The following is a 24,595-nucleotide window of genomic DNA, read 5'->3' on the forward strand; positions in this document are numbered from 1 at the left end:
TCAATGCTGCTGGCACCTTGATGTTGGACTTCTGGTCTCCAGGAGTGTGAGCCAACACAGCTCTATTGTTTAAACACCCCAGTCTGCGGGGCTTTATATTAGCAAACGAACACAGTGAGGGCCGTTTCTCAGGCCTGGCAAAGGTCTTTTTAAGCTTCATGGAGGACAAATGGATACTTGTCTTGTAAGGCCTTATTAAGCCAAACCTAGACATTTTATATACTCTTTTGTATATATGCTATATATTTCCATATAGAAAATGGAAATAAAAATCATGCAGGGATAGTCCAACCATTACATTTTATGCTTGAGGACACTGAGAACCTGCCTGAGGTCACATGGCCAGGGAGCAGCCAGGCTTGAAGAAGAGCCCAGGTCTCCTGCCTCCCAGTTCAGTGAAGGTCATTGTCATAGCCACGGCCCAGGGTTACCCAGAGAAGGCTGAATTCTGTTCAGAATCCAGGGAACCTGGAACTTGCAGGAAATGAGCAGGGACCCTTCACTCTTTTGTGCCACAGACCCATGGCCGTCTGGCGAAGTGCATGGACACTTTTCTGAAGAATGCTTTGAAATGCATAAAGTACATAGGACTACCAGGGGAATCAGTTGCTCTGAAATGCTATGCTAGCCTCGGGGACTCTGGTGACTCCAAGAGAATGAACTGCTCAGTGCCTGTGCACAGTAAGGACTCAGTATAAGTCAGCGATGGTTACTGTCAATATTAGGAGTTGCTTCCATGGCCTTGGGCCTGGGTCATTGAGGCAAAGGAGAGAGACTGGAGACCCACACCTTGGAGCCTGGGGACTACTGTAGGGCCTGGATTCAGTGGAAGGAGGAGGGATGCTACCCCTGAAGTGCAGGCCCCTGTGAGTGATGGCACCCCCAGGGAGGGGGCTGCTGTCTGGAGTGAATAGGTCCCTTAGGATTGAGAGGAGAGGGACCCACAGTAGGTCTTGCCTGGAGACAGGAAGGCCGGCTCTATAGTAAAGCACAAACATAGCCAGGAACAGAGCCCTGAGGGCCTGTGTCCACAATGCCTGTGGTCTCGTGTATTGCAGAAAGTGACACTCAACAGGTGCACCTATGGGCCCAGCATCTCCACGCATTATGTAACCGAATTTCATCATATGTCAGCACCATATGTGTGAATCATACCGCGAATTCACAGATAAGGAAACCAAGGGTTAAAGATGTAACTACGTCACAGAACCCACATTCACATCCAAGGCTCTCAGGTTATAAGGAGAACTGTCAGTGCAGACTAACAATCATGCATTCATGTGTTCATTCATTCATTCACTCAACAAATCTTCAGTTATATGAAGTCTCCCAGGGTGGGACACTTATCCAGTGGAGACACTGTCACTTGATGGAGTTGTTGTTCTTGACCCTTTCAGCCTCTAGGGAGTGCTGCTGACAAGTCTCTGGCCAAGAGAAGTGGGCAGGTGGCAGCCAGCCCTCACTGCCTGCTAGAAAACCCTGCAGACCCCCAGCCCATGGACACCACAAAGGCTGAGACCCTCAGCTCCCATCTTGGGCCTTTCAGAAAGCCCTACCCCTCTGGAAGTTAAATCTTTCCTACTGGGTCAAGGTCGCCTGTCTTCTAACCTACCCACCCCCTCAAGGCTGGCTGGTAGTGACAACAGCAACCATGCTCCTCTGAACCCCAAACTGGCTCAAGGAGGTACTTTCACTGCAGACAGGCTCATTGACAACTTGCCCAATGCCACACAAACATTTTAAACAGGGCTCTGGGATTCACATCCAGGCTTTTGCAATTTTGCAACTGCTGTCTCCTTTACCCACATATCCTTTGGAGATTGGAGGATCCCCAGCAGAAGTGAGAATGTGGAAGCCTCATTTCACGGGGGGTACCCAGTAGGTGCTTATCAATGACAACAATCACCCCCTACTCTGGTATAAAGCAGTATGATAACACATGTCGTCACCATTCATTGCCTTAGCTGATTTTTCCAGTGACCTCACAACATACACGGGGCAGGTTTTATAACCCTCACTCCGCAAGTGGGGAAAGATTCAGAGAGAATGATTTTAGTGAATCATAGGCTAGTGTCTTGGAGTATGCCCCTCCAGGTCCATTCTCCCTGCTTCTCCACTCTGGTTTCTGCCCCAGAGAAATCAGAGGAAGGGAGGGAATGAAGGGGGGATTTCTCTCCCCGGCCCCTCCCTGTGGGCCACCCAGGCTGTGTGCTTCCCCTGAAGGTTGCAGCTCCTGCCAAGCCTCACACGTGGCCTCTGTGCCTCCAGGTGTGGGAACCAGACCCTCCCCTCACCCTGCTCATGTTTTGGTCATAGTCCCATTTAAGCTCTCCCCAAACTCCCCAGCCTGAGTGCATGCACCACCTGTTTCCTGCTGAACCCTGATGGATGCGGCAGTAAGTAACTGGTTGGGAACTCTGGTCTCCAGATGGCTGAGCGGGTCTCTTGGAACCCGCCAGCAAACACTTACTGAACAGTCCCTTGGGGACCTGGGGGGCGGAGACTCAGAGAAAAGGAAGAAGATGGCAGAGAACTGGAAAGAACTAGTAGCAGGGAGAGCAGACAAAGCACTTGGTCTCAGACTTCTCTTTGAATTAACTGGAGTTAACCTTTGGAAAATGAGGAAAGACCACAACACTGAGAAACTGGGCCTGGGGGAGGCACATGGTGGAAAAAGAGGTGGGGGAGACTTGGATCTGGGCTTCCAGCCAAACAGAGCTGCTAATGCTCCCTACGTGAGCGTTCTGGAAACTGGTCTCTAGTCACAAGCTGGGATAGGGCCCGGGGACAAGCTGGGATAGCAGCAGGCACCTCCACACTGTGTTCCCAGGATGGGCTGGGGTGAGGACGGGTGGGTGCGTGATGGCCTGGAGAGGGAAGCTGTGGGCCCCTGATCCTCACCTGTCTGAAAGAGCCCGCTGGAGAAGGGGAGCTGCCACCTGTTGGTTTCCAGATCCTCTTTCCTTGGCACAAGCATCCAGGGTTGGTGCTGGGACATGGGGCTGTAAGGGGTCTCTTGTCATGCCCTGGCCTCCAGCCTCACCTCAGCCGGGAGCACACAGTTGGGCTGGGTGCCCAGACCCGAGGCGACAAAGAAGAGCAAAGATGGAAAGCTCTTCTCAGGGGGTAGGACAGTGGAACATGGATTTTCTCCCTTCTATTTTTAGGCATTTTTCTCATCTTCAATAACTGCATGCAATCCTTTTATAAAGAGAAAAAATTCTATCCTGGAGAATCATGAAGATTTTCAAGGAGAAGGAAGACATCACATTGTGACACAATTATTTGTGAATTAATTAATCTGAAAAGGACCTGGAATTAGGATTTACAGGCATGGACCTCAGACAGGCCTGGAGCCCGGGCCAGTTAGGGACACTCACTTTCTACAACCTCTCAGCAAATACACAAAGATGCATGGTGTATCTTGTACCTTGTGACAGGCTGGCACGTGGCCAGTGTCTCCACAACATTCAGGGGGGTGGTGGGCAGGTGGGTATAGACCCTAGTGTGAGCCCCTCACACCTGCCCGAACCCTCTCTCCATTCAGAGATCTCCAGGGAAACCATGAAGTCACACCTCCCTCTGGGAGCAGGCTGTGTTATCACCTGCTCTGTGAAACCATCCCTGGAGGTTTCCATGTCCTTGACCTTAAAGAAACTTTACATCTTTAACTGTGGCCATTGGTAGGCAAGATGTAGCACTCACGTCCTGCTAAAGAGCAAGAACACAGGGGTCCCACTGCGTGGGTTCATATCCCAGCTCATCACTTACTAGCTATGTGTCTTTGAGCAAGTTACTTGTCTATTTTGTGCATCTGTGTTCTCATTTGTAAAGTGGAGATAAGTGTCTTCTTCATAGGACTCCTGTCAAGAAGAAGAGAATTTATATACATCAAGTGCTTAGAATAATGTAGGACATATAGCAAGTGCTAGGTAAGTGATAGCTGTTATCACTGGCATTTTCCCATGCATCATATCATTATTCTTTTGTGTCAAGTCTATAAAAACAGTCTTAATATTTCTGCATCAAATCCACAGGAGTTTCTCATCAGCTTAGCCTCTAGGGGTCAGGAGAAGAAGGGGGGCGGCCAGGGGGTAGGAGGTCCTGAGGAGGGCTGCAGGCAGCCAGGGCAGCACCCCCAGCCCTTCCGGAAGCTGCCCCTGCCTGAAGCTGGAACCTGGAGGCAAAAAGCCCAGGGGAAAACTCCGGAAGCACCACACCGAAGGAAACCCCTCCCCAAGTCCTGAAATATTTCCACAGCCCAGAGAGAAACTTTTAAAGTGACAGCAACCCTAAGAATACTGACAGGAGGGCCAGGCTGGCCTCTCAGCGTCCAGGGCATGACCACAGTGCCCCGGCAGCCCTGGCCCAGGCCACGAGGCCCCCTCCCCAGAGCCCCCACGCCTTCCCAGGGAGGGGCCCCATCCCTGCCCTCCTGGACTCCAAGGCAGGTTTCACTTTGGTCATTTTCAGCTCTATTTTTACTCAAAGTGGCAACAAACAATGAATGTTCGAAGCAGGACAATTAAGTCACCTGATTCCAAGGCCAGGGACCACAGCTGACCTTCACTGGGATCAGGGACAGGGAAGGGTTCTAGAAACCTCTCAGGGACTTCTCTCCAGGGCTAGAAGCTTAGATCTAGAGCCCACTCTCCAGGCAATGACTTTCCAAGGAAGTGACTGACATTCAGCCTCATCCTCATCTAGTTAAGAAAGGCCAACGAGTGCTCCTCTAGGCAAAGGAACAGCCTGTGCAGAAAATACCAAACTATGACTGGGCATGGTGTGTCTGAGGAACTGTGAAGAGTTCAGTTTGCCTGGGAGCACCAGGAGGTGAGGCTGTAGGTGGGCTGGAGACAGTCTCTGAAAAGGCTCCCGTGCCATGCTAAGGAGTTTAGATTTTATCCTGTAGAAAGGACGGAGGTGGGAAGACGCTAGACTGGCAAGTGACTGAATCACATCCTCCAGAAGGGCTTGGAGGAATCTAGGCTCTTCCTACCCAGGGCATCACCTGAGGGCTTACTAGAAATGCCAAATGGGGGGCGCCTGGGTGGCTCAGTCAGTTAAGCGTCTGCCTTCAGCTCAGGTCATGATTTCAGGGTCCTGGGATCGAGGCCCACATGGGGCTCCCTGCTCACTGAGGAGTCTGCTTCTCCCTCTCCCTTGGCTCCTCCCCCTGCTTGTGCTCGCTTGTTCTCTCTCAAATAATAATATTTTTTTAAAAAAATGCCAAATGGGAGGCCCTGCCCTAGACTTGCTGGATCAGAATCTCTATTTTCACAAGATGCCCCCACTGATTAATATGCCCTGAGCTGAGTGAGGCCCTGAGTTACGGGTGGGGCCGAGAGAGGGTCACCGGCTTGGTCTCTCCAATATCCTTCTCTGAGTGCCCTTCTGCCCTCCTCAGGCCCAGCCCTAGTGCCTCCTTGCATCTCCCCTGCACCATGATTCTCTTAGGTGGCCCTTGGACGATGGATCTGGACCCCCGCAGAACACTCTCTTTCTTCCTACCCTCTCCACCAATCACAAAGCATTTCCAAGCTCCCATATGTGCAAGGGCACAGCTGGGTGTGCGGGAAAGGGAGAAGCATGCAGTGGGTAAGAGCCAGTCCCCAGACTGGCCGGGGTGTGCAGAGGAGTTTCTCAAACACACAGTTCTCATTCAGAGGGCCCTGACACTTGGGCCCTTCTGGTGAACACCGCAGGCTGGGGCATCCACACAGATCTGGGTTTGTTTGTTTGTTTGTTTGTTTGTTTGTTTCAGATCTGGGTTTAGAACTCAGCTCAGCCCTTTATAGGAAAGCTGTTTAATGTCTCTAGAATCTTAAAAAAAAAAAAAAAAGTTTCCTCATCTATAAAACTGGATAAAAATAGTTGGGACCTCCACAGGAGGTTGAAGATGAAATGGAACATTGTTTGTAAAGTGCTTAAGGACAGTGTCTGACACTCTATAAACGGCAGCCTTTGTTATTCGTCTTCACGCCGCTAAGGAGTTTAGAGTCTGGCAGAGAAGAAATGACAACAGCCTGGAAACTGTATAGGTAAACACTACAAAATAATAGGTAAGAAAGCGCCCCACGATGGGGCCCAGAGCAGGCAGGGTTCTGAGCTGGGGCCCGCACTGAGGCGAGCACTATCATCAGGCATGGGGGCTTCCTGGAGTTGGCAGGAGCCCAGCTGAGGCTTGAGGGTGGATGGGAGTTCAGTTCACGGAGGTTGGCTGCGGCGTGCTGGGAAACCCGAATGGATAGTGTGAGGATCCCCCAGCATAGGGGAGCTTGAAGGCAGTTTGGATCTCACGTGGAAATAAAATGCCCCACGGAAGGTTTCTGGGCAAAGGAGTGGCAGATGGAAGCTACGGCCACATGGGAAGGGGGTGGCATCAGGAGGCATCAGAGAAGGGGCCCGAAGGTGCTCAGGTGTCCGCTGCAAGGGCCTGGCTATGGCGGCGGTGATCAGCCAAGACAGGGCGCCCAGGCCAGAAACGGCATCTCAGACATCAAATTTGTGTCCCATTCTTCCTTTCCAGGGAGCGGGAGACAGAACCTGCTCCTGCTTCTGGTCTCTATAGGTTCTACACCCAAAGATAGCACACAGCACCCACAGACACATCGAGGTAGGCACCATCCAGGCCCAAAAGGGGAACGTTTAGTCAGGAGCTGCCATGGGGTCTGCAAAGTGTTTGCCCACCTAAATCAGGGGGAAATGGTGCTTCCACATGGCTGAGTGGCACACCAGCTGGTCCTTCATTAACCCTCTCAATAATGCACTAGAAAATGAACAGCCAAGTCATTCTGCTCCATTAACACTGAAATTGGCCCTTCAGGGGGAAAGGGGATGGGGAGGACACTGGTTTTGTCTAGACAGAGGCACTCACAAAGGCAGATGCTTGAGCTTCTGCCACTCAGGGAGGAGGTGAACATCGAGGCCTGGTGTGCACCCCCCCCCTTTGAGAAATCCCCAGCAGAGGCCAACCACAATGGCAGCTCTCTCTTCTCGTCCTTAGCATGAGGGTAATAACCTTTCACAGGTTTTACTGTGAGGATTAAATGAGATCATGAATGTGAGAACACTAGCTCAAGTCTGGTACCCATTAGATGTCCAATCAATTGCTTTGTTCTTTTTGTTTTTATTGAGAAGTGGGCTCAAAAGAGATATAAGTCATGGGTTGCTTTTCATCTGGCTAGAATCCAGTTACAGAGGGGCACCTGGGTGGCTCAGTTGGTTAAGCAACTGCCTTTGGCTCAGGTCATGATCCTGGAGTCCCGGGATCGAGTCCCGCATCGGACTCCCTGCTCAGCGGGGAGTCTGCTTCTCCCTCTGATCCTCCCCCTCTCATGCTCTCTGTCTCCCATTCTCTCTCAGATAAAAAAAAAAAAAAAAAAAATCTTAGAATCCAGTTACAGAAGGGTCTGATTTGGTTCACGGTCTGCAGTCAGTCTCCTAGGGATGGGAATAAAGGACCCTGAGCTCTGCTTCCCAAACTGTGGTCCCTAGACCTTCAGCAGCATTGACATTACCTGGGAGCTTGCTAGAATGCAGAACCCTGGGCCTCAGACCTACTGAATGAGAATCTGCATCTTAACAAGAGCCCTAGGTAATTCAAATGCACGACAGAGTTTGAGACTCTGCTCTACTATGTTTGTTCCTAAGAGAAAACCATCTTTTCTCCTCTCCTCTCCCACCACAGGAAATACGGGACCCAGGACTCTGGGTAGATAGAAGTAGAGAATGCCAGCAAAAAAGGGCCCTTTGATTAGCATGTGTTTGTTAGCCACACTGCATTAAAGCACACTCAAGCACATGTTGAGAAAATTATTCCCTTCTTGATTCCTTTCAATCTCCCTGTTACTGAAGAAGAAAGACTCTGTTTGATCCTAGTATGTCTTTAACATCTCTCTGTCTTCTGTTCCTTTTGCTTTAAACAAGGACACAGGAGGCTCAGACCTAGATCCTTCCAAGGGCAACAGTGTATAATTAGAATTAATACATTGTTTAGTTTTTAGTGCATTTATTTGTAAGGTAACTTTCGGTTTATTGCAAGTGGTATAGATTTTCCACTAGTTCCCTTTCTTCTAAGTTATATTTTAAACAATGAACCAAACTGAAGAAAAACATTAAGTCCATAGGAACAGAATTGTGGGAATCTGGCAAAAATCACAACAAAGGTATATAAATCACCACAGTTCGGTAAGTTATTATTCCTTACAGTTCATAAAAGCCCTTTTGAGATCATCTTGCCCACGGTTTTCATACTGTAGGTCATGAAATCAATGTAGTAGGTCATGACCAGCACTTTCTGGGTTTGCTTTGAATGCAACAAAATGGCATGGAATAGAAGGGCATAAAAATATAAGTGCATTGCAAACGTTATAGAAAGGGTAAGTACTGTCCAATGAAACTTTTATTTTACTTTGTGTATGTACTGGCTTATAACATAAAATATATGTATTATGTTTAGATTACAAGAGTTAGCAGGCCACTCATCTAGCCCAGTCTCCCTTTGGTAGGTGTCCCCAGCCACTGCTAAGTTAATTCCAGTGGTGAGGAGCTGACTCCTTTGGCCACACCCTGGAGGTCCCCACCTTAGCTCTCTGGCTCCTCTCTCACGACACAGAGCTGACAATAGTAGCTACAGCAGCAGGTGATGAAACGGGCACACCCCAGCCCTGCTCAGGTGAGGGAGGGCTTGGGCAGCTTGCACTGAGGCATTGTTTCAACCTGCCCAGAAAGAATTGTGGAGAAGCACTAGAGGGAAGCCATGTCCTTTTTGGAGGGGCAGGATCCTCATCACCAGGAAGTGCTCTCCCCGGCCCTCTCAATTCTTGGGCTTGGGCAGCCCCATTTCAACAGTCTTCCCTGAGTGGCATCTCTTCCCTTGAAAGGCTGGGGGGAAGGGCAGGAAGAACAAGAAGAACAGGAGAAAGGTGGGGGTGAGGAGGCAGCGTGGGGGGAGGGGGTACCCAGAGGTTGGACCTGGTCAAGGTTGAGCCTCTGGTCTGGCTGCATCCTGGAACCACAGGGAGGGCAGTAGCAACTAAAGCCTTAGGGGCAACTGAAATTCTTTATTTGCCCCTCTACAAACAGAGGAGCCCGGGGGGGGGGGGGGGAGGGTCATGGGTCCCTATACCCAACCAAACAGGGATTCCTAAAAATACCTGTGGACTCATGAAGGAAGTAAGCTGACAGTGAAATCTGGGGCAGGGAAGAGAAAGGAAGAGAATGGTGTTGTGAAGTGCCCCTTCCCTTGTCCCCACTTACAGCTTCAGGTTCTCAGCTCAGGGTAGGCAATCCTCTGTTTTATCACATCCAGAACACTTACCACACACAGTCTGCAACAACCTTGGAAGAGGGGTCTGCTAGGATGCAAGTTGCAGCAGACTGACCCCTTGGCAGGGGACTCTGGGCTCTGGGGCCCTGGGGGTATGAGGAGAGGGGCTGGAGGGTCTGCACGGAACCACCCCATCATTAGCATGCTGCGCATGGGTGATTTCAAACGCAGAAGCTGGATCTGCAGCCCAACTGGCCCTGGGCTTTGGCAAAGGACCTTGGTGTGCAGTGGCCTGATTTAGGGCTGAGGGCCCTTTATTCTCCTTTGGAAACTGTGGAGATGAATTTTAAAAGGCCGAAGAGTGAGGCCAGCACACCTAGGCTCTGCCAAGTCCCCTCCTCCTCCAGTGCCCATCTTCTTGCCCCTGCCCTTGCTCTGCTCTAGAAACTGGGCACTAGCTGTACGTCATCTCTACCCCCAAAGTCTGTTTTCTCTCTGTCCTTTAAAACTCTTTGTGGTTGTTGTTGTTAACCATCAGTGTTCCTTGTCAATGATCCCAGGGAGAAGGTAATGCTGAGATATGGGCTCCAAGCGGCCATGGGGAGATCTCCCTGGGATCATTCCTTCGGAAGAGGTAGTCCAGTTGGTAGGCACTTACAGGCCACCTGGAGGCTGAGAGCTACCTGAACACCATGGGGGAGCCAAGACAGTTTTTACAGTTGTCATTTTAGCTAAAGAGGTGAGCAGATCAAGCAACTTCCATGAACTACCAAGGGACCTTCACTGGCACTGCTGTGAAATGCGAGGAGTGTGGGAGAAAGCAGGGGTTTAGAACCCAGCCAACCTTGTGCTCAAAGCCTGGCTTGTCCTCTAGCTCTAGAACCTTGTCTGAGCCTGCTTCCTCTCTACAAAATAGAGATAGTAACTCCTGCCTCATAAAGTAGGGCCTGATGAGGATTGGTATGTCATTAAAGATGAGGATTGGTGACAACACAGGGTTAATGCCTAAGACCGTGTTGACACATTGTAGGTACTCCACAGCATTGGCTATAATCATGATTGCTATTGGAAGGCTACACAGAGAGTCAGGGCAATCTGAAATCTGATCCAGTTCAAACTGGAGAACTTTGGCAATAACCTAACCCCTCAGGGGCCTCTATTCTCTTGTTTTAGGATAATGTATGGGAAGTATGTAGCACAGCACATCATCTGGCACATAGTAGGACTGGTTATATGTCATGTCCATTCTTCCCAGACCAAATGTAAAACCTAATTTCTACAAACTCAGCAGGACTGACGAGCTTTCTTTTCTTTTCTTTTCTTTTTTAAAGATTCTATTTATTTGAAACAGAGAGAGAGAGAGCATGAGCAAGGGGTAGAGAGGCAGAGAGAGAAGGAGAAGCAGGCTTCCTGCTGAGCAGGGAGCCTGACACAGGGCTCAATCCCAGGACCCTGGGATCATGACCCAAGCCAAAGGCAGATGCTTAACCAACTGAGCCACTGGGTGCCCCAAGCTTTCTTTTCATTGGGCCCGGTGAGAGACCCAAGGGTGAGATTTCTTTTTTTTTTTTTTTTAAGATTTTATTTATTTGACAGAGAGAGCACAAGCAGAGGGAGAGAGAGGGAGAAGCAGGTTCCCTGCTGAGCAAGGAGCCCGATGTGGGACTCGATCCCAGGACCCTGGGATCATGACCTGGGCCGAAGGCAGCCGCTTAACCAACTGAGCCACCCAGGTGTCCCCCCAAGGGTGAGATTTCTATGTACCTTTGTGGAACCCAGACACATTTCCCAAAGAAGTCCCCATTGTACAACTCCAAGGTGTGCCATCATATGGAACACACTGCCACTCTGACCCCAAAACTCTCAGAAAGGGTTTTTTCTCCTAAAATTTCACCTTCAAGGGAGAAACTCAATCACAAAGATGGCCCCTAGGCTCTTTAGGCCCAGTGTAACTTGCAGCTGAACAGGGTGACCACAAGTGAGGAAATCAATTGTTGCTGTGGAAATAGATGTCTCCCAGGTAAGGAAATAACTGGGCTTAATTACACAACATCTTTGGTCTCCATAATCTTGATCCATTAAACCCTTGCTGCTGGCCAGGAGGTAATGCCCAGGAGGAAGGGGTTAGCCCGTCGCACTAATAGGATCAACCCTTCAATCCCATAAAGGTAATTATGGCCACATCCTTTCCCAACAGCCCTGAGTAAACCCACAGATCCCTTGTCAATATGGGGCTTTTCTAAGCAGCACCAACTCTGCCAACACACCAGAGAGGCCAACAGCCAGGTCTCCCGGAGTGACAAGGACTCTGAGCTCCATCAGCACTGGTCCACCCAAGGCCTTCTAGCCACCCAACCCTTCCTGGAGACCTTCCTCATCTGAGGCAAGATGCCTGACCACATCTTCCATGTCTACCTGTGGTCTAGAGGGTTATGTAGGCATCAGAAGTGAGGGTGGAGAGAAATGGCACCTGATCAATTAGATCACTGCAGAGCCCACCCCATCTGCCCCATCTCCTGAAGACCACACTGACTGTAGTTTCTATATAGCTAGTAAACCCATATTCATTTTTCATTCTGGTGGGTGGCGGGGAAGGAAGGGCAGAAGAGAAGACAGGAAAAAAGCGTAGGTGCAGAAAACTGAGTGAGAGGCCCAAATAAGGTCTGAATCTGGGGACAGAGAACATTATTCTTCATCCAGTCAGTCATGGTACCAGTATCTTGAAGGGCTCTTTGCCAAATGCCTTGGGCAGGAGGTTGGATTGGGCATCTATCTCCAATCCCCATATGGGGGCGTTTCCACAGTCTGCCTATTGCTCTGATTTCTTTCTTCCCATTTACAGGGTCTGGACAGGTTCTCCCCAAGCTTCAGGAACAAGCAGAACACTCCCACTACCAGTCAGGAGTATCCATGGCTCCAACTGACCCTATCTTGCCCAAAGAAATGCAAACTAAGGCACAGCAAGGCCACAAATCAAAATCTGTCTCTCCTATCCTGCTCTGGAGACAGGTAAGCTGCAGGCCTCTTCCTACTGGTACTCAGTGGAAAGTGCTAAGACCCCATAGGTAGAAAGTGATGGGTACTGGAGCCCCATGGATTGCCTCCACCTACCACAGCCAGGGGCCTGGCAGAGGCAAACAAGGATAGACGTGGAGTTGACCGTGAAGCTGCCTAGTTCCCAGCTTGCCCCCAAAGGGCTCAAGCTGAGCCAAACAGCTGAAGCACCAACCCTGGCAGGGAAGTCTTCCAATTGCACAATCACAAGCCCTAGCAACACATGGGACTCCCTTGGGGGGTCTCCGACTCCAGTACAAACTACTACAATTAACCAAATTCACACTGCTGGAAACTTGTGAATGGGCCAATGAATGGGCTTCTGGGATTTCTGGTGGAGTAAGGAGTTAAAGGAGCCAAGAACCCAGGAGTTTTCTTTTCCCTCTCATACTCATGCTACCAAAAATCACTGAAGGCTTATTACCCATGAGGAGCTGGCCTAGGCACCACCTAAGAACCGGGTCCAGCACTCTGCACCTGCCATCCCCCTCACCCCCTTCGCAGCCCCTTCCCACTCATCAGCAAGCCTCTCATGGGCCCCTGTTCGTGATGAGGACCATGACAAGCTGGACAGCTGAGCAACAATCCCACAGCACTCCTCACCTTCAAAGCACCTTATAAACATTAATGAATCCACGTGGCATCTACAAGAGACATCATGGCCTCGCATTACAGAGGAGTATGCACGGGGTCCCCAGGAGCCAGACCACACCTCAGACAACAGCCCAAGTCTTCCAAGCCACCTGCAAGAGTGAGGCAGAATGGGTTTTCTCGCTATTCCCCTGTCTCCTACCCACTTAGCTAATTCTTCACAAATGTTCCTGTCATTTCTTCTGTTTTCCAAAGAACAACAGCAACAATCACAATAACAAAAAATATTCTCCCAGTAGATGATTTCATTCTGCCAGCCCCACCTCTGAGACTCCAGCAGCCATGACAATAATGGACTAGTGTCAACAAGAAGGAATAAATGCAGGGGCTTTTCAGAGGATAAGAAAGCATCCATCTGCAGGTGTTCACTAGCACATCTGGGGTGGTCTGATGCGGCCTGGGTAAGACAGCTGCTCTGATCAGACCCACAGTCTGTCAGGCCAGTGGCCTGCTCCTTGGTGCGGCTAATACAGGAGTAAGATGGGAAACTGAGGCTGGTTCATGATGATCTGGAGACGGGTTTGTATACCCACAGCCCCAAATGCTTTCTGGGCTCTTGGATAAGGTACTGAGTCTACAAGTCTACAAAGGAAATATCACAAGTGACTGAAATATCTCTTGGAAATATTGCCTGGGGTAAAAGAAGAAAGACTTTCCATTTGAAGAGGTGCCAACTCATTGCCTGCTTGGGGCACATCCATGTCTCAGTTCAGCTCTGTTTGGAGGGTGGTATCTACTCAGAGGGGTAGGCTCAGAGCACCCCCCACTTTGTTATTCCACGGAACTTAATTTCTTTCTTTTTTTTTTTTTTTAAAGATTTTATTTATTTATTTGACAGAGAGAGACACAGCGAGAGTGGGAACACAAGTAGGGGGAGTGGGAGAGGGAGAAGCAAGCTTCCTGAGGAGCAGGGAGCCCGATGCGGGGCTCGATCGCAGGACCCTGGGACCATGACCTGAGCCGAAGGCAGACGCTTAACGACTGAGCCACCCCGGCGCCCCTCCACAGAACTTAATTTAATCCAACCTAATCCCATGGTAAAGAAGAAAACCAAGAGAGAGCGGTAAGTGCTCAGTGGAGAAGGTGATGAGAGACAGACACCACGGAGAAGATAAAAGGAAGAACGCAGCCCTACAGAAAGAATCACGCCAGCTCTGGGGAGAGAGTCGAGGCAAGGCCCTGAGGGGCAAAGCTGACATTATTACATTAACGTAGGAAAATGAGTGGTACAGCGACAAGAAGAGGGGTGTCTGGAAGCCTCATGTGGCAGCCACTCTGGCTCGTCGGGAGCGAAGACCCTGCTCCAATCAGCCCCATATCACATTGGTAGCTGGGAGTCAACCCATCTCCTCAAGTTGGACAAATCCTATCACAGCAGCCCTTCAGTACTACCATAGGGGAGAAAGGGGCTCTGCTGTCTACCTCTTATCAAACGACCATCAACCTGCAACGAAAATGCACACACTCCTCCTGGCATCGATGCTGAAGCCAGGAAGAATGAGCTGACAGTTCCAAAGGCAAGACGTTAAGTCAGAGGAGGGGCCGCTTGGCAGTCTGGCACCTTAGGAGTAGAGAATCACCAACCTCAGTGAGTTCAGAGCCTCAACCACCCCCACCGTGGCTCCAGGACCAGCCCCCAGTTCCTGCAAGAGGCACATGGACCGCTTGGGCTCAGAATCATTGAGGCCACTTATCCTGCTGGACCATTTCAGGAAGAATCCTGTGAAAACAGAGGACCAAAAAGAGAGATGCCCCCCCCCCCCTTCCATGACATCCCAAGGCCTTGGGTAAGCTCAGACACATCTAGGTGGCGCTCAGAGTCTTCCTCACCAACATAGGGTATGCTCTGAATTCTAGCTTTGTCACTTACCGGTTATGTGACTTTGGATAATGATTTGAGCTTACCACACCTCTCTTGCTGCGAAACGGAGATCAGACTACGTGTCTTGCACAGTTGTGTGGTCTGGATAGGATGGCCAGAGAGAAACTAGCATAGTGCCCGGCATATGCACGCTCCTCAGGATATGCTATTAATCACTGTTACCTGGAGCAGCACTTAGGAAGGGCCTCTGTCATGGGGTCAGTCACATCTCCAAGACAGACACGGGCTACCCTGTGCCCTGGGGACATCCCCTTTACAATTCCTGTTGGATTTAGCTTTTGTGGGGGACTTGCCACCCCAGGACTGTGAGCCTTGTAAGCAAACAGCTTTCTGAGAGGCAGAGGAACTTCCTCTGGGAACCACAAAACCGTGCTGCCAGGCAAATGACAGTCCGGGTATTTGTTTTAATTTAGGCTCTTGTCAAGAGGAAACTTCATGGCTAACAGCCCAAACATGACTGCACAGCACCTCCCCAGGAAGCCTCATTCTATGGCTCTCGAATAAGCCATTTTGAGGAGGGAGGCAGGGACTCCTCACACTGCTGCCAAGTCAGCGCCTCCCCCCACCCCCAGCCAGGCTGCCCCAGGAGCCCAGGAGCCCAGGGGCCAGGGCAGCAAGCAGCACGGCAAACAGCTCAGATGCCAAACTACTTCAGTCAGGGCTGGTTAACAGGCACCCCCAGAGAAGGCCTCAGTCTAATTCCCTCTCCTCTGGTCAGAAATGTTCAAGGAGACCTCAGACAACTTCCCTGCTCCAAGAGGCGGGGGGAGGGAGAGGTAGGAAACTTGGAAATAATTAGGTTGAGGAGTCTTCGTCAGGGCAATAGAGAGAAAGCCAGAGACAGATTTCCATAGGATTCTATGCTTTGAGAAATACGGAAATCACCACTGGGTTTTGCAAAGGGCCAGAAATATTCAGGAACGTAAGTAGCATGTGAATATGAGGCATTGTTTTTACTGTGATTTGCAGGAGCGCAGCTAAGAGGTCACTAATCCTTCCTTCGGGTCAGGAGCTGATCTGCAGCAGGCCTCTGAACAGATGTGTGCCCCCATTCACGCAGACACGTGTACACACACGCCACACAGCCACGGGCCCTGACCTTCACCCAAAGATGCTGGCCTCTGCGGGGGGGGGGGGGGGGGGGGGGAGAAGGAGCAGATGGAGTGGCTGGGCTCAGTGGAAGACTGACACCCAGGGGATCCGGCTTTGCCTCTTTGATGTTGAAAAACCAAAGCAGAATGAACCATCACAAGGAGTGCTCCTGCGGGGGGCGGGGAGGAAGGAAATAAGGATGGAGGGGGAGGAGGAAGGAGAAGGTAGGGGGAATGATAGGGACCCAAGGGGATACAGAGGTCAGAGGCCGGATGCTGAGTACCAAGGAGCCTCCAGGGCAAGGCCTTGGGGTTCAAGGCACCGTCCTTGTCCATTCCTCTCTTCCCACATATAACCGTCACCAAGAAATTTGAGCCAGGTTAACCCTTAAAAATGTCCTTGTCCCATGGCATCCAGTGTCCAGAAACCGAACTTGGCACCATCTGCCTCCTGGAAGCCCTGCCCCCTGCCTCAGGACTCTGGGCTAGGAGACACAGCAAGAGAGTGGGAGGGTCCCACCGAAGTGCTCAGAGGGCAAAATCCACTTACTAGCTTCTTCAGGGGCCAGCAGGACCCTCTTTCTACCTCACTGAAAGCTTCCGGAAGGTGCTTCAAAGGAAAGGTGGAGAGAAGTGCAGGGCTTTAGTCACCTCAGCAAGGCAAGGGTGTAAGGTGGGGGCGCTCACCGCTCCGCACGAACCCCCAGAATGTACGAGTGATCAGTTACACATCCCCAGCGGCAGTGCAAGAGCAATCACATGATCGAGGCAGATTTGGGAGCGAGGGGGTGGAGAAGCCGAGGTGTTTTTTTTTTTTTTCTTTTTTGGGGGCTGGTGAAGGTGGAGGTGGTGATGAGGCTGGCAGGAAAGACTGCTGAGCCGGAGGTTTCCAGTTCCTTCAATCCAGATGCTCCCCACGGAGATCTGCACCTACAGTCCCTTCCACCCGACCCACCTCCACCCCATAACACACAACTGCCCCAGGATGTCCCTGAGGTGACAAACTCAGGCGCCAAGGACTTTGCCAAAATGTCCTTTCTGCTTCAGCTCGGACAGAAGGAGCAGTCAGCGGGAAGCGGAGGGAGCACCCTACAAGGGCTCTCCTTCCTGAGGGCTGGGGAGTGCTCAGTTACACAACAGGTGGGAAAGGGGTGACACAGCTCTCCTGGTCCTGTCGGGCCACTGCCCCCCCCCCCGCTCTTAGTCCGCTCTGGGGACCCCATCTGCGGCCGATCTCTCCCCCCACCTCCCGGCCCCCTGGCGCCTGGCCGGCGGTGCCCACAACCCCCAGCCCCGCGCGGGGCTCCCCAGACAAGCCGGGCAGATCGGGGCCCCGGGGGCCGTCGGGGCCCCGAGGCCCGTTCCCGCCCGGCCTCCCCGGCCCGAGAGCACACGTACTGCTGTAGAGGGTGTCGATCCAGGAGAGACGCGGCAGGCCCCGGTGGCTGAGCGGCTCCATGCCCGCGGCTCGGCGCGGCGGCGGCGGCTCCGTCAGATCGGAAACCCGACCCTCATCGCACAACAAAGGAGGGAGGGCGCGGGCGGCGGGCGGGCGGGCCGGCGGGGAGCCGGGAGGGGCGGCCAGCCCCGGAGGCCGAAGTTGCCGGGCGCGGAGTGGAGGCGGGGGGAGGCAGGGAAACAGGTAGCAGGGAGGAGCGAGCCGGAGATGCCGGGAGAGGAGGGGAGGGCGGGCGAGGGCAGGCAAGCGCCCCCGGCCACTGCGGCCCCGGCGGGCCCCGCTGCGGACCCCCGAGTGGCGGCCCCGCAGCTCGCCCGCAGACTAGCAACTTCCCCCGGGGCTGCGCGGCGGCCAGGGGCGGGGGGCGGGGGCCGCGACCAATCGGCGCGAGGCTCCCGCGCCCCCTCCCCCGCCGCAGCAGGCCTCCAGACCCGGTCGGGGGGTGTGGGGAGCAGCCCCAGTCCTCCCGGACGCCTGGGCGAGAGGGGCTCCAGCCCGTGACGGAGGAGTGGTCCCGCGGGGGGTCTCCGGGCTGCGGCGCAGGCCCAGGCTCCTCTTCCTCCCCTCGCTGGGCTCAGCCGAATTCTGGCAACCCGCAGACTAAGTGCCGCGGGGAGACCTATGGGCCCCGCAGGGGTGACATCACCTGCCACCCCAGGATCTCAAAGCGCAGTTTCTGGGGCCGGTGCGGCCGTCAGGCCCCTCCCCTAGGCAAGCCTGGGGGGCGGTGCTGACGGGGTTAAGGTCCTGGTGCCGGAGGAAAGCCTTGGCCGCCGGGGCACTCTTTCTTTCCAAACCTTAAAACCTCATCTGTTTAAACACCCTTGCCCTAAAAGCGGGGCAGTTCTGCCCAGAGGGCGGCGGCTGGAGAAAGGCAGGGGGCTGGGGGTCGAGGAGGGGCAATGGAGGACAAACTGGAGACAGGAGAGACTCCAGGATCTTCACTGAGTTCCCCAGGAGACTTCTTTGGGGATCCACAGTTGTAGCCCAGGAGGCATACCTTGCATGCGTAATCACATGTAAGTTGAGGGAAGTCTGAGGTCAAGATGCCTCTGCGAACAGAACCTTTAGAAATAAAACTCCTGGTAAGACCTCCCAACAGCAGTGAAGAGGTTGTTGGGAGGGGGGCTTTATGCCTGTCTCCTGGGACGCAAGGCAACTTTGCTGCAGATTTGGTCCTGTAGGCCTCCTCTGGCCAAAGGGCTCTGAAGGGCCTCCGGCCAGGGTGGACAAGGGCAGGGGGCGCTGAAGTTCCTCTCCTGAACCCAAGAGAAGGGAAGCAGAAGCCTTCCTGGAACTCAGAAGCCTCTCCTGAGCTCTACTGGGACCCACCCACATGGGGGCAGGGCTCCTCATCCTTCCAAACAACCACAGATCCAGTTCTTCTTGAGGAGAGGAGCAGACCCTCACCCATAATGCTGAAAGGAAGCCCCTGCAGCTGCTTGGATAGAGGCCTCCAACTCACAGTAGGTCGGGTGAACCCCTGGGAGGTGCAGGGGAAGGGTGTGGAAAGCCCCCACAGGTGGCTACCGTGGGTGTTTTTCAACTGTGAGGTAACACTGGCCCCTCCCAGCATCCACTCCCCTCTCCCACATCCCAACTCTCTGGGCTCAGACTCTGGCTCTGTCTCTTTGGCCCCTCCCTGCTCAGCTGTCACCCTCCCACCATCCCTGACTTGCACACAAGCCTGGGAGGACCAAGCAGGCACCTGGAGCTTGGCAGAGAGGGGGGTGTGCATCTCCAATGAGATGCTCCAGAAATAGAGCCAGAATGGGAGAGGAAGCAAATGGGCTCTCAGAGGAACCAGAGGGAGGATGGTGAGGGTGGAGGAGCAGAGAGGGGCCCAGAGCCTCTCTTCTTCCCACGTGGAACTCTCAGGAGGCACAGAACCCAGAAGAAAGGTGGAAACAGGAGCGCAGCCAGGAAGGCAGCAGCACTGCCCCCTCCCCAATAACCACCACCTCCACCAGGGCAGCCTGGACCCTCTCTGTATGCTGCAGGGATTTTCCTGATGGCCACATCCCGGCACTGACTGTGAGGAGGCCAGAGATGTATGTTTCTGCGTGAGACACATACATTTGCATACATTTTACATTTTTATCTACAAAGGCTTGAACATGCTATTTTCAGCATTTTCAAGCTAAAATGTTACAGTTGCTCTCCTTAGCATTGCCACAGTTTGCTTTTTTTTTTTCTTCATTCTGTCCAATCCCATCCTGGACCTCCCACTCCAGAACACAATATAGGGTACAGGGAGAGAATAGTCTTGGAGGCAATAAGGAGGAACACTTGTAGTAATTAACGGAGAACGTCTGCAGTGCACCTGGCTTGGACCCTAGTGCTTTGCTTACAGGATCATTTCCCTGCGAACCTCACCGCCATCTCAGCTCCCTGCATTTTCTAGATGAGAAAACAGAGGCACTGAGTAGCCCTCCCAGCCCTCCTCCATCTCCACACACCCATCTCCCGAACACTCGTCCCAGGAAAGGGCAGTTATTTCAAGATGCCCTTGATGCCATTGCTGGTGGCTTCCAGTAGATAGGTAACACCACACAGCCTGACTCTAATCTGGGCTTGGAGACAAGTGTGTGGCCCTTTGAGAACCAGGGTGATTTGAGACTGGAACAGAAGCCTCCAGATTCCTGGCACCGAGGGTGGGGAGGAGTTTGGGGAGACCCAATACCACATTCGAGGAAGGAAGGAGTTAAGGAATCATCCTCATCTGCATTTTGCCAAAGGTTAAGTGCTCTGCCAGCAACCCCAATCTCTCCGAGCCGGGGAGGGGCTCTCCTGTGGACAGACCGCCCTGATTCAGCTAAGTGCAGAGCTGCCTTTGAACCCCAAGGCACTGAATCAGCACCCAACACACTTCATCCTCCAGGCCCACACTAACCGTTCTCTGTCCAGGCTTTTGGGTGAACACTCTCCACCTTGCCAGCCATCCCTCTGGCCTGTGCACATAGGCCAGCCTTGATGACCACCCTGCTCCTGCCTTACCACCACCCATTTAAGGGGGACTGAAGGGCTGGTTGCCTTGCCCGTAGCACTGGGTGGATGATGAGAGGCTGAGTGCGAAGGAGATATATCCCATTCTGAAGGTCAGCGGCCTTGCCCTTAACTCCCAGGTGCCTTCCCAACAACTCTTGCTTCTACCAGCCACTTAGCCAGATGGAAAAAGGGTAACTGTGCTTACAACCAAAACTCAGTATCGCCACTTTTCTTCCCTCCTCACTGTTAGCAACCCAGCTCCACTGTGCACAAGAGGGAGGCCGGGGAGTCCCTGCTTCCTTGATCACCTGGAGGTCACGGAGGTCACGGCTGGTGAAAAGGATGTCCGTTCACTTCTCCCCATGCTGGGGCTGGCAGGGGGCACTAGTGTGCAGAAGCTGGAGGTATAGGTGGGGGTGGAGGGCCTCCGCATTCAAATTAAAAAACAAAAAACAAAAACCAGACTATGATAGCCAAAAAACCAAGACTTTGTACCCTTCCTGCCAGATCTGTTCTTTAAAAGCTGGAACTGCATTTTTTTTTTCCACTGGGGTATCTTATCCATAGCACCCAGCCCAGTGGATGACTGAGGCTCAGGCAGACTAAAGCGGCCATAACCACATTGTGCCCCCAGACTGGCCGGACTCTCTGCCCAAAGCCCGACAGACTGGCATTCAACAATACAGGTTGAATATGTAAAATGAATGACAGCTGACATTTGCCGAGTGCTTATTAGGTGTGGGACACTGCTCTATGGGCTTCAGGTAGATTATCTCCCTTAATCCTCATAATAAGCTAACGAGATAGGCACTGCTCTTCTCTCCATTTCCCAGAAGCAGTCAGGCTAAGCATCGGCCAGCTAGCCGCTGGTGACACTTGGAAATGAACTGAGGTGTGTATAATCACTGTATTGGGCTGCAATGAGTGAAAAAATGAATGAACAGAATGAAGTTAAACTCAGGGAGAAAGACGCTGGAGCCACAGCAGGAATGCAAGGCAGTGTAATTCCCCATGATTAAGCAAAAGGAGAACTGGTTCTCAAAGCCACATTTACCACCACAGGGCAGACGACTCTGGACACAAGCTGGATGCAATCAATCCAGTGACCATTTCCTGAACTCCAGTCCCCGCTGAACCCCACTGCTTCTATGCCTTGGGCCAATCTCTAGGCTTTCCCAGCTCAGTTTTCAAATTTGTAGGTGGGTACCCTCGTAGATCAGGTGGACGAATTCCAGGCTTCCTATCTGCCTTCGTAGACCATAAACTCTGCTTCCTAGCAAACCTTGTGGGGCCTGTTTCTGGCTCCTTGCTTCATTTCCTTTACCTTGGTACAGTGAAGTAGCACTTACTAAATTCTGATGCTCACCCTGAAATAGCACTTACTAAATTCTGATGCTCACCCTCCCCCCTTGGGCCTGGAAAGTAGGAAATTCCCTAGGCCTCTGCTGGGTCACCTCTCAGGGAGCAGGCTTGGCTCGACAGTTCTATCCTTTGTCCTCTCCCTACCTGTCTCTTTCCAGCCTCCTTACTTTTCCAGAGACAGCCAGATCTACAGACAGCACAGATGAACTCAAAGCCTTCCCAGATTACTGATTTCTCTACCAAAGTTTTGTGTCAGCTTGAGTCATAAATATCTGCAGCCCTGGCAAGATGTAAACCAGAGAACTGCATTCACGTCCTTGTTCCCCCTCTCAGCACCGTGGCCGTGGCCGGGACAGGCACAGTGCCATCCAAGTCTCTGCAGCTGCGAAGCTCCCCCCACATCCCCACACAGTTTCCAGAGGCTCTAGTGAAGCCCAGTTCCCCCGGCCACTAGCCGTAGTGAGTTCAGCTTCCTGGGCAGAGTAGCTGCCTTGGATTATACTAGGGAAGGTGCAATTTCAGGAGGGTCTCGTGCCAAGCCCCTACAGTGGCTCTCGCCCAACTTGGCTCAGATTGTACCCCCCAGGGGTCAATGTGAGAGGTTTCCTAGAGAGTGGATCAGAGGGCTCAACAGTAGGGGGTAGAGCCCCCTTCCTAATTTACTCACCACAGCATCCCTGTCAGCATCTGGAAAGAGGCCAGCAGAAGAGACGGAAGGATTCTCTAAGTCCCAAAAGCCCAGAGACCAAGTTCAGCAGTTCCAAGCTTCTCAGGTCCGAGTGCAGCAGAGGCCTGCCCCCCTGGGGTCAGAGCTCACAGGCTGGCCCCCTGCCCTCCTGCGGCCGCCATTCCCCTGAAGCTGGCTGTGCGGCTTGTTCTTTCAGCCAGACTTCTGCAGAGGCACCCCAGCCTTGTGCTGCTCTGCCAGGAGCTGTGACGCCACCAGCCAGAGCTGGCCCCGTCCCTGTCGGGCCCAGGAATGGCCGCAGGGGCTGAGGATAGGCTGTCAAGGAGACTGGCTGCAAGAGCTGGCAGCTCAACATTCAGGAAGGCAAGGACAAAGGAGCATCAGAGCCTAGGCAGTGGTGCTTGTCATCAGTGGAGTCTTGTTTTGGGGTGAACCATGCAAGTTTGCGGTGTGTGGCCATGTCTCTTTAAGGACCAGGCCTCTTTAAAGCAAGTTCCCTCTGCAGTCACTCCTGCCACCAGCAGTCCTGCGGCGGACTGCGTGCGGGGTTGGGTGGTGGTGGTGGGGAGTGTCTCCTGAGTGCCATCTGGTGGCCCAACAGAGCAGCTACTCAGCCACCAGAAGGGGTCCTGCCAACTTTGGCCACAGTCCAGCCAAGAGGCCTGGAAATGCCTGTACTAAAATCTCAGCTTCGTCCACCAGATTCTGCACAGAGCTGCAGGTGACCATTGTGAGTAACCAGGCTAGGGAAGGCAGGAGGAACTCCATGTTGGGTCAGGAGACATCAGGAGCCCCATGAGTAGCCTGGGAAGAATAACCATCCCACTGGACAAAAGCTTCTCTAGGATATTCTCAAACAGGGGGATTTTTCCAGTGTCCCAGCTTGCCAGCTTCAGGACCTAAAGCACAGGTGTGCATATCCTGTGCCTGTAAACATGGGAACAGTGGTTCTCAATCAGGGAAGGGGTAGTTGGTACCGCCCCACAGGAAGTGTTTGCAATGTGTAGGAGCATGTTATTTATGTATTTATTTTTGTAGGAGCATTTTAAAGCCAGAGATGTTAAAGCATCCTGCAAAATGCAGAACTGTCCCCAAGTGTCAACAGTGCTGAGAACACTAGTTGGTTAGGCGGAAATGAGGATGGTTCTTTGGCAAGCTCACACCCCCTGTTCTTTTCCCTGGTATTCTGCCTTTGATGTCCTCTCTAAATTTCATCTTTATAATCTTAAGAGGTGGAGAGAGGAAGCGGTCTGGCCTAGGCCACCTTCACAAGGGATGCCCCTACCCAGAAGCTGGGTACACACCTGTACGCACCTTGCGTTGGTGGTCATGACCCTTGGAAGGGGGAGGCAGCAGCCGGGTGGGTGGCCTAGCGCAGACACTTAGAAACGGCAGACAATGTCTGAGAAGAATCACAGAAGACGAGTCACCCCCTGCCCCCAAGGGACCACCCCACCAATCTTCCCGCATGGATGATTCAACCTAAGCGCTGGCTTTCTCTCCCCAAACTGTCCCAGGACACCAATCTTTTACATAAGGCACTTTCAGGTTCTAGTCATGAAACATTGTGGCTCCTAATTTCCCCCTTCCCCAAGCTCACTGCACTCTGCCCTGGGCTGGTCAGCTTAGTCTCATGAACACAGCCCGGGGCCAGCAGCTGACATAGGAAACCAACACATATGACATGTATTCTAATGAAGGGCGAGTGGAAAAGAACGGAACTCTGGCGGCCGAAGAAAGCCGCGCAGTGGTCACATCCGACCTGAGTCTGTTGGTTTGAGCAGTCCCAGGCCCACGAGGCTGACGTCATCACGCGATGATCCAGTTAGAGGAAGCACTTTCCCAGCGTCCCACGGCAACTAGAACACTACCCACTGCTGTCGGAATGAAGACCCACATCCTTTTGGTGGCAGACAAGGCCCTGTGGCCTGGTTCCTTACTTCTTTTCAGCCTCATCTGGCACAGTCTCCTTGCTCTCTTTTGCATTTTCAGAACTTTTACACAGGATGATAGTTCCAGCTAAAATGTCCAGACATCTCTTGGTCTTCCCTCCGATCTTAACTTGAATATCACCTCTGCTAGGAAGCTTTCCTTAACCACCAGACCAGGGAGGCCTGCATTCAGATTACTCGGTGCTTTTGTAAATGCC

General features: G+C 52.5%; 1 protein-coding gene across 2 annotated transcripts in view; it reads right to left on the reverse strand.

The window, feature by feature from the left end:
- ABR (ABR activator of RhoGEF and GTPase) overlaps positions 1 to 24,595 on the reverse strand; it is a 174,024-nt gene that overhangs the window by 114,727 nt on the left and 34,702 nt on the right. Inside the window, exon 1 of one of the 2 annotated variants that reach the window (XM_045889563.3) lies at positions 17,348 to 17,502. The exons of the other annotated variant lie outside the window; for it this stretch is intronic. Within the exon in view, the coding sequence (XP_045745519.1) occupies positions 17,348 to 17,408 (61 nt within the window). The 5' untranslated portion in view covers positions 17,409 to 17,502. Of the gene's footprint in view, positions 1 to 17,347; positions 17,503 to 24,595 lie in introns of those variants that run through there. 2 annotated transcript variants of the gene reach the window in all.

This window comes from Mirounga angustirostris, unplaced genomic scaffold (genome assembly GCF_029215605.1).
Source record: "Mirounga angustirostris isolate CCGP_5_RB_7025 unplaced genomic scaffold, mMirAng1.0.hap1 SCAF_17, whole genome shotgun sequence".
In the NCBI taxonomy this organism is placed as follows: Eukaryota; Metazoa; Chordata; class Mammalia; order Carnivora; family Phocidae; genus Mirounga; species Mirounga angustirostris.